Source organism: Mesoplodon mirus, assembly GCF_964341445.2.
Source record: "Mesoplodon mirus genome assembly, chromosome: 3".
In the NCBI taxonomy this organism is placed as follows: Eukaryota; Metazoa; Chordata; class Mammalia; order Artiodactyla; family Ziphiidae; genus Mesoplodon; species Mesoplodon mirus.
This window is the reverse complement of record NC_138978.1, coordinates 84,949,924-84,967,947: the sequence shown is the minus strand read 5'-3', so window position 1 is coordinate 84,967,947 and position 18,024 is coordinate 84,949,924. Positions and strand designations below refer to the sequence as shown.

Below are 18,024 nucleotides of genomic sequence, written 5' to 3'. Positions count from 1 at the left end.
ACCAGACAAAGATGTCACAAAGAAAGAAAACTACAGGCCAATATCACTGATGAACATAGATGCAACAATCCTCAACAAAATACAAGCAAACAGAATCCAACAGCACATTAAAAGGATCATACACCATGATCAAGTGGGGTTTATTCCAGGAATGCAAGGATTCTTCAATATATGCAAATCAATCAACGTGATACACCATATCAACAAATTGAAGGAGAAAAACCATATGATCATCTCAATAGATGCAGAGAAAGCTTTCGACAAAATTCAACACCCATTTATGATAAAAACCCTTCAGAAAGTAGGCATAGAGGGAACTTTCCTCAACATAATTAAAGGCCATATATGACAAACCCACAGCCAGCATCGTCCTCAATGGTGAAAAACTGAAACCATTTCCACTAAGATCAGGAACAAGACAAGGTTGCCCACTCTCACCACTCTTATTCAATCTAGTTTTGGAAGTTTTAGCCACAGCAATCAGAGAAGAAAAGGAAATAAAAGGAATCCAAATCGGAAAAGAAGAAGTAAAGCTGTCATTGTTTGCAGATGACATGATACTATACATAGAGAATCCTAAAGATGCTACCAGAAAACTACTAGAGCTAATCAATGAATTTGGTAAAGTAGCAGGATACAAAATTAATGCACAGAAATCTCTGGCATTCCTATATACTAATGATGAAAATTCTGAAAGTGAAATCAAGGAAACACTCCCATTTACCATTGCAACAAAAAGAATAAAACATCTAGGAATAAACCTATCTAAGGAGACAAAAGACCTGTATGCAGAAAATTATAAGACACTGATGAAAGAAATTAAAGATGATACAAATAGATGGAGAGATGTACCATGTTCTTGGATTGGAAGAATCAACATTGTGAAAATGACTCTACTACCCAAAGCAATCTACAGATTCAATGCAATCCCTATCAAACTACCCCTGGCATTTTTCACAGAACTAGAACAAAAAATTTCACAATTTGTATGGAAACACAAAAGACCCCGAATAGCCAAAGCAATCTTGAGAACGAAAAATGGAGCTGGAGGAATCAGGCTCCCTGACTTCAGACTATACTACAAAGCTATAGTAATCAAGACAGTGTGGTACTGGCACAAAAACAGAAAGATAGATCAATGGAACAGGATAGAAAGCCCAGAGATAAACCCACACACATATGGTCACCTTATCTTTGATAAAGGAGGCAGGAATGTACAGTGGAGATAGGACAGTCTCTTCAATAAGTGGTGCTGGGAAAACTGGACAGGGACATGTGAAAGTATGAGATTAGATCACTCCCTAACACCATACACAAAAATAAGCTCAAAATGGATTAAAGACCTAAATGTAAGGCCAGACACTATCAAACTCTTAGAGGAAAACATAGGCAGAACACTCTATGACACAAATCACAGCAAGATCCTTTTTGACCCACCTCCTAGAGTAATGGAAATAAAGACAAAAATAAACACATGGGACCTAATGAAACTTCAAAGCTTTTGCACAGCAAAGGAAACCATAAACAAGACCAAAAGACAACCCTCAGAATGGGAGAAAATATTTGCAAATGAAGCAACTGACAAAGGATTAATCTCCAAAATTTATAAGCAGCTCATGCAGCTCAATAACAAAAAAACAAACAACCCAATCCAAAAATGGGCAGAAGACCTAAATAGACATTTCTCCACAGAAGATATACAGACTGCCAACAAACACATGAAAGAATGCTCAACATCATTAATCATTAGAGAAATGCAAATCAAAACTACAATGAGATATCATCTCACACTAGTCAGAATGGCCATCATCAAAAAATCTAGAAACAGTAAATGCTGGAGAGGGTGCGGAAAAAAGGGAACACTCTTGCACTGCTGGTGGGAATGTGAATTGGTACAGCCACTATGGAGAACGGTATGGAGGTTCCTTAAAAAACTACAAATAGAACTACCATATGACCCAGCAATCCCACTACTGGGCATATACCCTGAGAAAACCATAATTCAAAAAGAGTCATGTACCAAAATGTTCATAGCAGCCTTATTTACAATAGCCCGGAGATGGAAACAACCTAAGTGTCCATCATCGGATGAATGGATAAAGAAGATGTGGCACATATATACAATGGAATATTACTTAGCCATAAAAAGAAATGAAATTGAGCTATTTGTAATGAGGTGGATGGACCTAGAGTCTGTCATACAGAGTGAAGTAAGTCAGAAAGAGAAAGACAAATACTGTATGCTGACACATATATATATGGAATTTAAGAAAAAAAATGTCATGAAGAACATAGGGGTAAGACAGGAATAAAGACACAGACCTACTAGAGAATGGACTTGAGGATATGGGGAGGGGGAAGGGTAAGCTGTGAGAAAGCGAAAGAGCGGCATGGACATATATACACTACCAAACTTAAGGTAGATAGCTAGTGGGAAGCAGCCGCATAGCACAGGGAGATCAGCTCCGTGCTTTGTGACCGCCTGGAAGGGTGGGATAGGGAGGGCGGGAGGGAGACGCAAAAGGGAGGGGATATGGGAACATATGTATACGTATAACTGATTAAATTTGTTAAATAAAAAAAAAATCCTTTTTGACTGACCTCCTAGAGAAATGGAAATGAAAACAAAAATAAACAAATGGGACCTATTGAAACTTAAAAGATTTTGCACAGCAAAGGAAACTATAAACAACGCTAAAAGACAAACTTCAAATGGTAGAAAATATTTGCAAAGGAATCATCTCCAACATATATAAGCATGTCATTTAGCTCAATATCAAAAAAATAAACAACCCAATCCAAAAATGGGCAGGAGACCTAAATAGACATTTCTGCAAAGAAGATATACAGATTGACAACAAACACGTGAAAGGATGCTCACCATCACTCATCATTAGAGAATTCCAAATCAAAGCTACAGTGAGGTATCACCTCACACCAGTTAGAATGGTCATCATCAGAAAATTTACAAACAACAAATGCTGAAGATGGCTTGGAGAAAAGGCAACACTCTTGCACTGTTTGTGGGAATGTAAATTGATAGAGCCACTATGGAGAACAGTATGGAGGTTCCCTAAAAAACTAAAAATAGAATTACCATATGACCCAGCAATCCCACTACTGGGCATATACCCAGAGAAAACCATAATTCAAAAAGACACATGTACCCCAATGATCACTGCAGCACTATTTACAATAGCCAGGTCATGGAAGGAACCTAAATGCCCATCTACAGATGAATGGATAAAGAAGATGTGGTAAATGTATATAATGGAATATTAGGCATAAAAAGGAATGAAATTGGGTCATTTTTAGACATGTGGATGGACCTACAGTCTGTCATACAGAGTGAAGTAAGTCAAAAAGAGACAAATAGGGCTTCCCTGGTGGCGCAGTGGTTGAGAGTCCGCCTGCCGATGCAGGGGACGCGGGTTCGTGCCCCGGTCCGGGAAGATCCCACATGCCGCGGAGAGGCTGGGCGCGTGAGCCATGGCCGCTGAGTCTGCGCGTCCGGAGCCTGTGCTCCACAACGGGAGAGGCCACAACAGTGAGAGGCCCGCGTACCGCAAAAAAAAAAAAAAAAAAGAGAAAAATAATTATCGTATATTAACACATATATGTGAAATCTAGAATGGTACAGATGAAACAGTTTGCAAGGCAGAAATAGAGACACAGATGTAGAGAACAAACGTATGGACACCAAGGGGGGAAAGAGAGGGTGTGGAGTGAGTTGGGAGATTGGCATTGACATATATACACTAATATGTGTAAAACAGATAACTAGTAAGAACCTGCTGTATAACAAATAAATTAATTAACATTTTAAAAAATGTTAGCCTTAGAAAAGGAAAATCTTGTCACATGCTACAACATGGGTTAAGTATGAAGACATTATTTTTTAAAAATAACCCAGTTAGAAAAAGATCAGTACCTTCTGATTCCACTTATATGAGGTATGTAAGGTAGTCAAACTCATAGAAACATAAAGTAGAATGGTGGTTGTCAAGGGCTAGGGTGAAAGGTTAAGGGGGAGTTGTTCGATGGGTATAGAGTTTCAGTTTTGCAGGATGAAGAAGCTCTGGAGATCTGTTCCACAATGATGGAATATAATTAACATGTAAGTATAGTTAATCTGTATACTTAAAATAGAATGGTAAAATTTATGTTGTTTTTTAACCACAATTAAAAAGGAAACATAATAATGTAAGAATATACATAACAATTTGAACTGAAATATAGAAAACTGCACAATAATACTGAAAGACTAAAAAAGAGTTTTAAATAAATAAAACAACAATCCATACTCCAAAATGAAAGTAATTAACTAAAAATAGTATCTATGAGTCAGTTTCTCTTTCCTGTACCAATCAGGAAGGAGCTGGTTTCCTAACATCTAGTAAATTTCTGAGAAACTAAATTTATTCCTGCTTTTGCTTTCCACTGGCATGTGTTCAATAAAATAGTTGCAAGTTGGCCTTAATTGACATAAAAAAACCCTTTCTCATGAGAAAAAGTAGAGGAGAGCCAGAGACTTTTAGTTTATAAAATGACTAATCAGAATATTAGTATAGTTAATAAGGCTACAGCACCAGAGTGTTTCAGTCCACTTTTGCAAATACAGAGCCATGGTGGGCAAAAGGGTGAAGGGGATTAAGAGGTACATACCTCTAGTTATACAATGCATAAACCACAGGGATATAATATATTGCATAAGGAATATGGTCAGTGATATTTTAATAACTTTGTATCAGGACAGATGATTACAGACTTATTGTGGTGATCATTTCATAATGTATGCACATGTCAAATTATTATGTAGTACACCTGACACAAATATAATATTGTATGTCAACTATATTTCAATTTAAAAGTTATTTTATGAAATGTTAGAAAAAACCAACATATCAATATTATATACACATAAAATATATAATTTTAAAAATATAACTAAATTGACAAACAAAATACTTTACATAGGCATTTTACTATTTCTTCTACACTTCAAATTGGAAAAATGTGGGGTTACCTTCATATTTGGAGCCATTTTATATTTAGTCACACATAATATCCATTGAGCTTATACTCTCTTCCAAACTCTGTTTTAATTGCTGGAGACACACACATCTGTGAACACATGAGGTCCCTGTTTTTATGAACTTGAATTTCAGGTAGTCATAGGGAAAAGTAAAATATGAACTTGAATTTCAGGTAGTCATAGGGAAAAGTAAAAAAAAAAAGCAAGGGGCTTCCCTGGTGGCGCAGTGGTTGGGAGTCCACCTGCCGATGCAGGGGACACGGGTCCGTGCCCCGGTCCGGGAAGATCCCACATGCCGCGGAGCGGCTGGGCGCGTGAGCCATGGCCGCTGAGCCTGCGCGTCCGGAGCCTGTGCTCTGCAACGGGAGAGGCCACAACAGTGAGAGATCCGCGTACCGCAAAAAGAAGAAGAAGAAAAAAAAAAAGCAAGGTGATGTGTTGGAGATTAACTTTCATGGAAGACCTCAGTGAGAAGATGCCATTTAGCTGAGACCAGCAGAATAAGAAGGAAGCAATCTTGCCAAGATCAGGGGTAAGAAAGTTTCAGATGCAGAAAATTGTTGTACATAGACCGCTAAGGCAGGAAGAAACTAGGTGTGTTCCAGCAACTGAAAGACCCAGATAAATCACATTTTTCAAAGCAAGTTAAAGTGCTACTTACTCAGAGACGCTTTAAAAGATAATGGCAAAGAGGGAAAGAAAGGAGTGTACTTTATTTGTTAAATTTCAGACACTGGCTTCCAGGTGTGGAGAAATACATTTATACTATGAGATCAGGAGAGAAACTTATAGATATCTCCCTTTCTCCTCACTTCCCTATTCCTCCCTTCAGAAACATTGTTCAGGGGGAGAAAAAAACATAGTTTAAGGGTAAACAGAGTTTCAAATTTGCATCCTACCTCTATAACTTGCTTAATGCATCTGAACAGGTATATTATTTTACCCTCCCTCAAGCCTCCTGCAAGATGGAGACAATACCGCTTATTTTGCATGACTATAGTCAGGATTGAATTAGACATGTAACATGTGTACCTCTTCGAAAGCAGTCAAGAAATAAAACTGTTACTTCTGCTATTCATTGAGCAAACACGGAAAGGCAGTATAATGAAGTGGGTTAACAAGAGGGTTTGGAATCAAGAATGATTCGGTTCAGACTATTTACAGTGCTGTGATTTGGGATAAGACATTAAATCTTTCTGTGCCTCAGTTTCTATAAAATGGTGGGGAAATGTTTGTTATGAGATATCAGTTATTTAACCCTTGTAGAACGGACAGCACTGAGCCTGGAACACATGTGCAACACATGGAGCCCCTTCCAGCCTGTGCACCGGGTATTAAGTTCCAGGGGCTTCATGTTCACGAATGTGTAATATGTGTCCTTTTCCTCACTTACGGCATGCACAAATGAGGAGCCAGGTCCACTGTAAGTGTGTCCATTATTTAAAGAAATTAAAACTAAAAATATGCTTCCTCATTCTAGGTTTCCCAAACTGACCCCCAATCCCGGGATACATTCCATTATATTTAAGTATCTAATAGACACTTTTTTAAACACCAAATTGTTTCTAAGATGTCTTTCAAAAAAAATTAATGTGAAGGCTCTAGTTGAGAAGTAGTGTCAAACCCATGTTCCCTCCAAAGAGGATAGCTTCCAAAAATTCCTTTTATGCTTATCGAGTCATTGTTCTGTTTTCAGTACTTTCAGTTTCATATTACTCTAAATCCATTACAGAGGTTGCTTCACTTCTTCTGTCTGGTATTTACAGGAAATCAGGCAAGCCCCATGACCTTGGGTGTGTGAAATAAAAGTCTAACCATCTAGTGAGAGACAGAGAAGTTACAGAACCACTCCACCTAAACTGAGAAGAAAACAGGTAAGAACTCTACTTTTTCCTCAAAGCAGCTCTGTCTCCAGTGCTAAAGCAGCCTTGCTCTGGGAAAAGGAGCCCATGTTAAGATTAGTGCAGGAGTGGGAAGGGATTTTTAAGGGTTAGTTAGTTTTCTAAAAAATGACCAGCATCAAAATAGGTTGCAGCTGAGCCTAATGTGGGGAACAAGGTCAGATGAAATCCTGGTGTTATCAGGTGGCAGCACATCCCTGGGTCATTACTGTGCTTGTGTAGAATTAGGCACCAGGGACATGGAGCTAAACTAAGATCTTGAAATGCATTAGGATTGTCTTTCTCTTTGCTGATGTTGTCTGTGTTGACTGGGGACACAATTAAATTACCATTGTCTTTTTTTTTTTTTTTTTTTTTTGTGGTATGCGGGCCTCTCACTGTTGTGGCCTCTCCCTTTGCGGAGCACAGGCTCCAGACTCACAGCCCAGCAGCCATGGCTCACTGGCCCAGCCACTCCGCGGCATGTGGGAACTTCCTGGACCGGGGCACAAACCTGTGTCCCCTGCATCAGCAGGCGGACTCTCAACCACTGCACCACCAGGGAAGCCCCAAAATTACCATTGTCTTTGATACAACTTGTTCAATACTGATGTGACTGCAGCTAAGAAACCGAAAGGGTGACAAATATGTTATTTTCATGAGAAGGAAAGAATAGTAAATGAGATGCAGTGGAAACAGCTACATGACACTGTTAAAGACAAAGAAAAAAACTGAAACCCAAAGTGAAAGGTATAGATTCATGAAAATACCATACTCTTCAATCCTACATTTGAACTTTGTTTCAAAGTGGACTTCTTCTTTTAGAAATAGCGCAAGTTCACTAGATACAATTTCTTGGTGTCAACTCACTCCTTACCCCTTAGGAGCAGAATTCAGCCCCACTACTTTACTAAAAAGCTTCCTCTTTAAAGAATCTACTGTGGTGCAGCACTGAAGGCACCATCTTTGTTTACTTTGCCCTCTCTGTGCTCTCAAGAAGTTTTGATCTTGCCTTTTGGAAACTCTTCCTCTGAATTCCTTGGCTTGGCATTAGCTTATTCATCACCTACCTTGTCTGACACCTCTCTCTTCTTTTCAGCTTCCCCTCCCCTTTTCCATCCCCATCCCCTCCTCTTTACCCCTACTCCTCTTCCTGTTTCTACTTCTCCTCTACAAAATGGAAAAAAAAGAAGAAAACAGAAAACTTGGAAGTGCGTGGCTGGAAATATAGATATTTTCTTTCAACAACTTTCTTCTTTACTTCTCCTGATCTGTCTCCTGATCTTTTAATCTTTATTTCATTGTCTTTTGTTCCCTTACACACACACACACACACACACACGTACAAATATGATTTTTAGCAACATGCAGTATTTGCAGATGTGCACTTTACCCCCACTTAGTTGGAGGCTAATTTATTTTGAAGCTAGTAAATTTTAAGTTTCAGAGCCCCTTGCTTCCACAAGCCCATACCAAGGTTTTGGAGGGGTCCCTAGCCATGTGTTTCACAAGGTCACATATTTTTATAAAATTTGCTAAAGTAAGTTCCACTTCTAGAATAGCAGTGTGAGAAGTTCTGTGGACCCTTATCCCAGTAAAAATAAGGCTAACTAGTGAGAAAAAACACATTTCAAATCACTGGAAATTGTTCAGAGACATATATCAAGTGACAAACATTTATTCATGAAATTCTTTATTCATAGTAAGAATTAGTGAATAAATAAATAAATATTGTATTTCTCACACATAGCCAGGATGTACAATGAATCTCTCTGAATCTTATTCTATTTTACATTTAATGTCTAGTATAAATTTTTAAATGAAAGTCCAAAATAAAAGTTTTCCATGGTAAACTAAATGTAAGATTTTGTTCATGAGGGTGGTTGAATGTTGATAAATCACTGTCATATCAATATTTTTTAATGGACTACTTTGATAATACTTCCGTAACTTTCTAAAATGTCTTTCCCTCATCTATCTCACTGTTGACACAAAACTAGGTCATGTTGGGGGATTTTATGATTCCTCCTTCTGAATGCAAAATAACCTCGTGAAAGCTCTTGATCTGCTTAGACCAGAAATTCTAATTCATCCCATCTCTTCCCCTGCAGACAAGGTAACATGGCCTCAGAGAGCCACATGTCAGGCCCAGAGTGCCTCATCAAGAACACTAACGAACGACTGTTGGTTAATCCGAAAGCACTGAAGATCCTGTCTGCCATTCAGCAGCCCGTTGTGGTGGTGGCTATTGTGGGCCTCTACCGCACTGGTAAATCCTACCTGATGAACAAGCTGGCTGGGAAGAAAAAGGGTGAGTGGCACCAGCAAAGCCCAGCTGAGTCCCTTCTGCCACCCACGCTCCCAGCGTGCAGAACAGTGATGTGAGGAGAGGAAGTTAGAGACCTGGGAGGAATATTGAAAGCTAACTTTCAATACAGTGATGGGTTTCTTACATTTACTCTGTGCTGGAAGATAAGAGTCAACTCTTTCTCACCACTTTGACTTAATTTTCTCTTTAAAGTATAAATATGCCTTTCTGGAAGGAGTAAGGTAGTAATAAAGAAAATTAATACAGATAATAATAAACAATAAAACATTTACTAAAATGCATGTGAATTAACTTAAAGCTTATACTGATCTTTAAGGTAAAATAAATATTTCAGTTTGTACTGAATGTTCTAATTTCTCTCTTTTTCTGGTTGCAATTAAGATCAATACTGATTATGTTTTCATTTGTTTCTTTAAACCTTGATTTTGTTAACTATTATCTCAATTTCAAGATCCATCTGCTATTAAAACTCCACCCTTTCTTAACTCCATGCCCCCTTGCAGGTTTTTCTCTGGGCTCCACGGTGCAATCTCACACGAAGGGCATCTGGATGTGGTGTGTGCCTCATCCCAAGAAGCCAGAACATACTCTAGTTCTGCTTGATACTGAGGGCCTGGGGGATGTGGAGAAGGTAAGGGCTGAGGATTCAAATTTGGACTAAGCCCCTCATGTCTGAATATTCTCTACACTATTTAATTTTTCTTTAAATAAGACCTTGCACTTAACCATGTTTTTTCATTTCTGTTTACATGCCATGAGACCCAGTTTAGCAATGAGGGGTCAGGAAAATATTCATAAGGCAGAATCCTAGAAGAAGAGCATAGTGGTCAGTCGACAGTATTCTAATTATTAAAAGGCTGTAAGCTAAGCCAGTTAACCCAGATGCATAAAGGGAATACAAATAAATTCAACATAATGAATCTTATCATGCAAAGAACTTTTGTTAAGGATTTAGGTTCTGAAGTCCCATACCCTTGGCTTTAAATTTAAAGTCTGTCAGTAATTCAATGATCTTAGCAAATTATTTGATCTCTTTTAACCTCAGCTTTCTTATCTGTAAAACAGATGTAATAGATCTACATTTGCCTCATAGTATTGTTTTGAATACTTGAAAGATAAGTAATGGAAAGTGTTAGGTGCACAACAATTGCTCAGTGAGATAGATACATGTATTATTACCCTTATATTAAGACAATTGTTCTGTAAAAATAAAGAGAAAAGTTTACATTTAAATTATATTTAAGGCCTTAGAATGCCCACAAGCAATGACTATTTGTTTGCAATTATCTACCAATGATTATAAGAGGGTCTTGTGAGAATCAGGGTAAACCAAAAACACTAATCAGAAAACTATTCAAAGTTCAAGTCCTACTAACAATCATTTTTGCTTGGATTTGGTTTCCTCTTATAGGGCATTAGTCTAAAAAAACTCTAATTAAATGAGCATCCTTTTACTACTGCTGATCTGAAAAGTGCCATGAGAATGAAAAATAATCCTCGTCCAAATGTACTCTGATTTCCAGGGTGACAACCAGAATGACTCCTGGATCTTTGCCCTAGCAATACTCCTGAGCAGCACTTTTGTGTACAATAGCATGGGAACCATAAACCAGCAGGCCATGGACCAACTTCAGTATCTTTTTCGGGTTCAAACCAGCATCAGAGTCAGAGGGGAGACCAGTTTTAATAAAACAGCTGCCTAACTGTGAGTCCTTGTGAATCAAGCACAAAAAGAGAAACATAAAAAGTAATTCAAGGACGGGGGATAATCCTACGTATCAATACCTACTGAAGAATTGATACTTGGGTTAAGAACAAAGGCGAAACAAGGGTTTTGTGTATGTAACTAATATAGGGTGGAGGGCACTGTTCTTTTATGCCAGTTTTCCTTAATTTGCTGCTCAGCTATGTGACGGAGCTCACAGATAGAATCAGGGCAAAAGCCTCACCTGATGTGGATGGGGTTGAGGATTCAGCTGACTTTGTGAGCTTCTTTCCAGACTTTGTATGGACACTGAGGGATTTCTCCCTAGACTTGGAGGCAGATGGACAATCTATCACAGCAGACGAGTACCTGGAGAATTCACTCAAGCTTAAGAAAGGTAAAGGGAACTTAGAATTGGTAAATGGGATGAGAAAACACTAAAAACTATCATTCTTTAGTTTTCTATCAACAGTTTTCTTATATTTATAGTATCTATTTCTTCTCAGGGGGTGATTACTAAGAATTAACACTTGTTTACTATCTGAATGAATAGATTTGATTTGATTTTCTCCCTGTTTTAAGAACAGATTTCATTTCTTTCACCTTTCCCTCTGCTGTGATTAGACTTACATTATATCCCTGCTTAGGGCTTGTGGTGCTGTAATTAACCAAAGAATATGGAGTAGAATAGGTAATTTATTTGAAGAAAATAAATAAAAGTACGAACTGTGCACTAGTCTAGGGGTTGGCAAAGGATGGCTCACAGGCAAATAATGTCCAATCCAGCCTGCCAGCTGATTTTGTAAATAAGGTTTTATTGGAATCATGCTATGCCCATTCATTTATAGACTGTCTATGGCTGCTTTCATGCTACAGTAGTAGAAATGAGTACTTGGAAAAGAGACCATCTGGCTTATAAAGCCTAAAATATTTACTGTCTGGCCCTTTACATAAAAAGTTTGCAAGCCCCTCTATTAGGCAAATTCTTTTTATCTTCTTCCAGGTGCCAGTCAAAGAGATAAAATTTTTAATCTGCCTCGACTCTGTATCCGGAAGTTCTTCCCAAAGAAGAAATGCTTTATCTTCGATCGGCCCAGTGATAGGAAGAAACTGGGCCAGCTTGAGGACCTGTGTGATGATGAGCTGGACCCCGAATTTGTGCAACAAGCTGCAGTCTTCTGTTCCTACATCTTTAGGAATTCCAAAACTAAAACCCTTTCAGGAGGCATCAAGGTCAATGGACCTCGTGAGTCTTCTTCCCAGTCTTTACTCTCACTGTTATGACTAAAAGATGGTGTAATAACATCCACCTAGCTTCGGCTTTGAAAAATGCACATCTACTGCTATTATTGTGTTAAATTCTAGATGACACCAACACTTCTAACAGGTTTTATTAGTCACAATTCTTAGGTGAGGAAAGATAGAAAAGGCCAAAGGAAAATAGCTCTAAAAGCTTAAAACTGTCCTAGTAAACTGGACCTGCCCTGTCCAATATAGTTGTCACTAGATAAGTGCAGCTATCTAAATTTAAATGTAAACTAATTAAAATTAAAGAAATTTAACATTCTGATCACACAGCTGTGTCTCAAGGGCTCACACTACACATGTCTAGTGGCTACGACACTGGACGGCACATATAGAATACTTCCATCATCACAGAAAGTTCTTCTGGACAATGCTCTGCTAGAATAAACAAAATGGAGGACTCCTTTTGATTTGTTCCACAAATATTAATTGAATGTTTCCCATGGACCTACCAGGGCTGATGATACAGACATAAGTGAGAGAGATATGGTTTCTGTCCTAACAATGCTTGGGGGTGAAGTAAATGTACTCAATAAACACAGGCCTAGGCTATCTAGAACAGAGGTTCTTAACCTTTGATGTGCATATGCACCACCTGAGGATCTTGCTAAAGATGAGGGTCTAAGTCAGTTAAACTGGGGCAGAGGCTGAGAGTCTGCATTTTTAGCCAGTTTTCAGGTGATACTGAGGACATTGATGCTGTAAGGCAAATGGTTGGTAATAGACATCATCAGAATTGCACAGAATAGAAAGTTTCCTCACTCCTCCTACAATAAACATCATCATTTGTTCTCTATTTGTAGGTCTAGAGACCCTGGTGCAGACCTATGTCGGTGCCATCAATAGTGGGGATCTGCCCTGCATGGAGAATGCAGTCCTGGCCTTGGCCGAGATCGAGAACACAGCTGCAGTGAAAAAGGCCATCGCCCACTATGACCAGCAGATGGATCAGAAGCTGCAGCTGCCCACGGAAACCCTCCAGGAGCTTCTGGACCTGCACAGGACTGTTGAGAAGGAGGCCATTGAAGTCTTCATGAGGAAGTCCTTGAAAGACATAGACCATTTATTTCAAAAGGAATTAGCGGTAACTTTTTTCTTAAGTTTATACAGATTAGGCTCTTGGAAAGTAAAGTACTACTAGAAAATGAAATGGTTGCTTATTTTGAGAAAAGCAATTTTTACTAGACTTTTAAATGGTGACAAACACTATTTGTTATTATCATAAGAGGAACCAATTTTATTATGATATACTTTATAATGGTGCATTGAAACTTTTTTCTTTCATGAATAAACTAATATTCTTCCCTATAATTTCATTACATACATATAAGTAACAATCAGAGTTTCTAATCAAATCACATGCTCATTGTTATCAGGCTGATTGGATATTTTGGCCAAAAGCAAAGAAAATTTTAGCCTTAGTTATCATGAGCAGGCTTATGTTGAGCCACATTTATTGCATATGCAATCACTGGTCCAGTTTGAAAAGCAGGAGTTTATCTCCAAAGATGTAGCATATAGCTAGTAATCTCTGCTCTGAAGGTCACCCCCATGGTGAAAGGGACCTTTGTAGAAAGTCAGGATCAGCAGTAAGGATATGGTGTTGCTGAGTGCCTGTAAGTTCTTCTAGGGGGTCGCAGACCTTTCATATTTTTATTTTTTTGAGAAGACTTTCCAGAAATTCTGAGGTCAAGTTAACATCTTTTCACTATTCTTTTTACTTCCTGTTTTTTACATTAAAGGCCCAGCTAGACAAAAAGCGAGATGACTTTTGTAACAAGAATCTTAAAGCATCATCAGATCGTTGCTCAGCTTTACTTAAGGATATTTTCAGTCCTCTAGAAGAAGGTGTGAAAGAGGGGATTTATTCTAAACCAGGAGGCTATCGCCTATTCACTGAAAAGATACAAGAGCTGAAGAAAAAGTATCTTCAGGAGCCCAGGAAGGGAATACAGGTAACCAAAATTTATTCTGGGAAGTTGCTGATGTGTTCCTTGAAACAACATGACCAAGCGTATTGCACACAGATGCGCAGTTACAGGACCAACAGCATTCGTGCTCTCATTTAATAAACACATACAGGGAGCCTGTTATACCAGATATAGCCTATGTGCTCATCCAAAAGAGTGCACTCAATTAACAACTGAGTTACAAATTGGATTATCAGATGTATCCAAAATTTCAAATAATGTCATCATTTATCTCTCTGCATGTTCCTCCCCTCAACCTCACACTTCCCTCCCTCCATCCCTTTTTCTGATCTGCTTTCTCAATGATGGCTTCATTCTCCAACAAGTTCACCCCATATGAGACCACAGTACCAACAGCACCAACATTAGAGCCCTCAGTCTAAAAGAACAGAGAACCACGATTTAGATCTATATCAATCCCTTATAAAGATTCTGCTCAGGAAGCTGTCATGCTTGGCCAGCCTGGAGCATGTGCTCACCCAGTGACAGGGAATCTTGACCACCAGGCATGCCAAGACCAAGAGGAGCAATTCCTAGAGGGAAAGATGGTGGGCAAACAGGAATAAGTGCTTACAGCCATTTCCTATTACTAACCCCATTCTTTTCTGGGTCCTAGGCTGAAGAAATTCTTCAGGAATATTTGAAGTCCAAGGAGTCTATGACTGATGCAATTCTCCAGACAGACCAGACTCTCTCAGAGAAGGAAAAGTTGCTTGAAGGTGAGGAGTGAGTCAAGAGACTAAACAGCCTTGAAAGCACTTAAAAGTTCTAATTAATTTGGCTGGGTGAACCTAGGATCCTTAAACTATAGCAAGATGAGAAAAGATGCCTCTTACTCACTAAAGTCATTTTTGAGTAGAGCATACACAGTCAGTAGCAACAGTGGCAGGTTATGTGTACATGGAAGAAAGAAGCAACATGGTCACCCACATTCATTTTTCTTTTTCCTTTTCCTCCTGACAGTGGAACGTGTGAAAGCTGAATCTGCACAGGCTGCAGCAAAAATGCTGGAGGAAATGCAAATAAAGAATCAGCAGATGATGGAACAGAAAGAAAAGAGTTATCAGGAACATGTGAAACAACTGACTGAGAAGATGGAGAGGGATAGGGCCCAGTTGCTGGAAGAGCAAGAGAGAACTCTCTCTCTCAAACTTCAGGTATTTAATTGTATTACCTTGAGGTTCCTGTTATTCTGTTTTCTCTCCACACTCCCTGTTCACAAACTTGGCATGGCAGTGAGAACATGAAGCCCAGAAGAAGGACCTTGATTGCCCACTTGTACTTTTCAATCCCTATCTGCCAGACTGAACTGGCCCCTACAATGTCTGGTTGTTAAAAGATTTTATTTGCAGTTATGTCACACCCAGTCCATTATCACTATATCTGCCAATCGTGGTAGCTATTATCTGCTAGACATTATAAAAAAGTCTTTTCCATATCTCTTGCTTAGTACTATACGAAGCAAGAGCTGCTATGTTCGTATTACTTAGGAGAGGAAACAGAGGTTCAGACAAGACTAAATAATTTTTATAGGGCCACAATGCTTGGGAAGATATCTGAACAGTCTTCACCAGTTAGAGGAATCCACGAATTTTTCTTCTGTCACAGATTTTAGCTCTAAGAGAACCTTCATAAGCAGAAGGACTCAACTCTCACACCATTGTGTTAGTCTATCACTCCTACCTGTTTTCTTTGTCCTGCTCCTAGTATGTGTTGAGTTGGGAATTATGTGCAGAAATCCAGTATGGTCTGTCTGGGGCCCTGATTCCCTTACCTGCACTTTGCCCCTCTGCCACCAAGTTGTGGAAGCTTAGATCAAATTCCCTGATCTAAGATTCAGACACTGCATCAGATTTTGAAAATTCTTCATTTATTTCTGTGTTGTGTGTGTGTATGTGTGTGCATAAAAAAATCATAATGCACAGATAAGATCTGAAGCCAAACATTTCATTAAGATTGCCGACAAAGGTTGTGTACAATTAATGGGACAAAAAAAATTAATACTGGTAATTTAGGTTCATCAGTATATTGGGAGATATAAGCCCCAAATCCTTCTTGATTCAAGGAGACTCAGAAAAAGTAATCACAGAGCTAGAAGGCCCAAGAGAAAGTACAATGAAATTAATGGTAGAGAAAATTTCAAGAAGAAATTAAATATTAAAAAAAAAATCTATGAATGTGGAAAGTAGATAGAAGTTAGAGATTTACTTAATGTGACACGTTATTCAGTCTCCATTTGTACTTTTTTAGGAACAGGCCCAACTACTACAGGAAGGATTCCAAGAAGAGAACAGACGACTTCATAATGAAATACAGAATCTCCAGAAGGAGATGAAAAAACCAAGGCAGCAATGTTGCCTAAGCTAAAGAACTAAAAAATAGAGCTTTCCTGGTCACTCTTATCAGAGGCATTACTCAAGCAGTTTAAAATTAAGAAAAATGTCACCACACTTGATAATATTTAGATTTCACAGTTTTATTATACTAAATATTTTCAAAGACATGCAGTACCATAATTGAAATCATGTCCATCTTCCTCACAATATTGTAAACTGTGTAACAAGATGCATTTTACCTCTGTGCCAACCCAGGAGGTATCATAACCTGGTACCACCCAGGAGCTTCTTCTTCCAGATGACTACGAGTTAGACAAGTGGATATTGAGCAAAGTCTTAGGTTAAAGTCTTGGGACATAGTTGGTCATGAGTTTGGCCAAGTGCACCACAGGTTCCAATATCAGGGACAACCATTCTACCTTCTTAGTGAAGACAGTATACAGTGTCCCATTGTTTCAAGACCTCACACTCTGTCAGCAATGATGTGATTCCTGGACACTGGGAATGGGCAATGCTTACTGGTGAATTCCAAGCTAAAACAAATCACCTTATATAGCGATCTAGAAGCTCTACAGAATTTCCATAAGAAGATGGAAGAAACCATTAGCATGAGTATGAGTTGGATCATAAATAAATGGGCTAAAGAAGGAAACTTTCCCTTCTTGCTCAGTTCACCCAGATTATAACTTTAATGGGACTCTTTAGAACTTTAGGTAAGTGATCCTGGACTAAACATAGTAACATGATGACAAATATACATTGTGTGTTTGTAGCAATTTATAATTGGCAAAGATGAACTTGAAATGATGACTGATAATGTGTTAGAAAACTGAGCTAAATTAATTATTAGATCATTTACAACCCTAGAGTTTAGGCTATCTTTTCCCAATTCTTAAGAGTCATACTTGAAAGCCTGCTTATTTTCCCCCAAGAGAATATGGGTTGTTTTTTACTTTTTTTTGACCAGTAAAATATGCTCTTGATATTACTTAGTATAGACTTTATCACAATTGTCAAAAGCCCTAGGTATGTTGTTGGAGTTTCTTAAAGCAATTAAGAATTAGTTTCAATCTGGAAATAAATTATGCTTCACTGTACTTTACATTTCTGATTTTTTAAAGTTTTTCACCAAAAAAATAAGGTTCTAGTTTATACAGCCAAGGTTGGCTAACTTTTCTGTAAAAGATGGGATAGTAACTATTCATGGCTTTGTGAGCCATATGGTCTCTGACTCAACTACTCAACTCTGCCATAAAGCAGTCATTGATGATACATAAATGGGTGGGCATGGCTGTGTTCCCAGAATACATTGTTTTCAAAAACAGGTGGCACTCAGAAGCCATAGTTTGCAGGCCCTTGCTTTATATAATAGAAACAACTCTCAGAATGGAAGAAAATATTTGCAAACACAGCAACTGACAAAGGATTAATCTCCAAAATATACAAGCAGCTCATGCAGCTCAA

The 18,024-nt window shown here is 38.4% G+C and overlaps 1 protein-coding gene across 1 annotated transcript; it reads left to right on the top strand.

The window, feature by feature from the left end:
- The first annotated feature begins 6,786 nt into the window (after positions 1–6,786).
- LOC309800168 (guanylate-binding protein 1-like) lies at positions 6,787–17,712 on the top strand. Its single transcript, XM_082614068.1, has 11 exons — positions 6,787–6,909; positions 9,027–9,226; positions 9,748–9,875; positions 10,768–10,877; positions 11,150–11,346; positions 11,953–12,195; positions 13,058–13,338; positions 13,997–14,209; positions 14,841–14,943; positions 15,188–15,381; positions 16,475–17,712. The coding sequence occupies exons 2-11, from the start codon at positions 9,037–9,039 to the stop codon at positions 16,589–16,591; spliced, it is 1,776 nt and encodes a 591-aa protein (XP_082470194.1). The 5' UTR covers positions 6,787–6,909; positions 9,027–9,036; the 3' UTR covers positions 16,592–17,712.
- Positions 17,713–18,024: the final 312 nt, after the last annotated feature.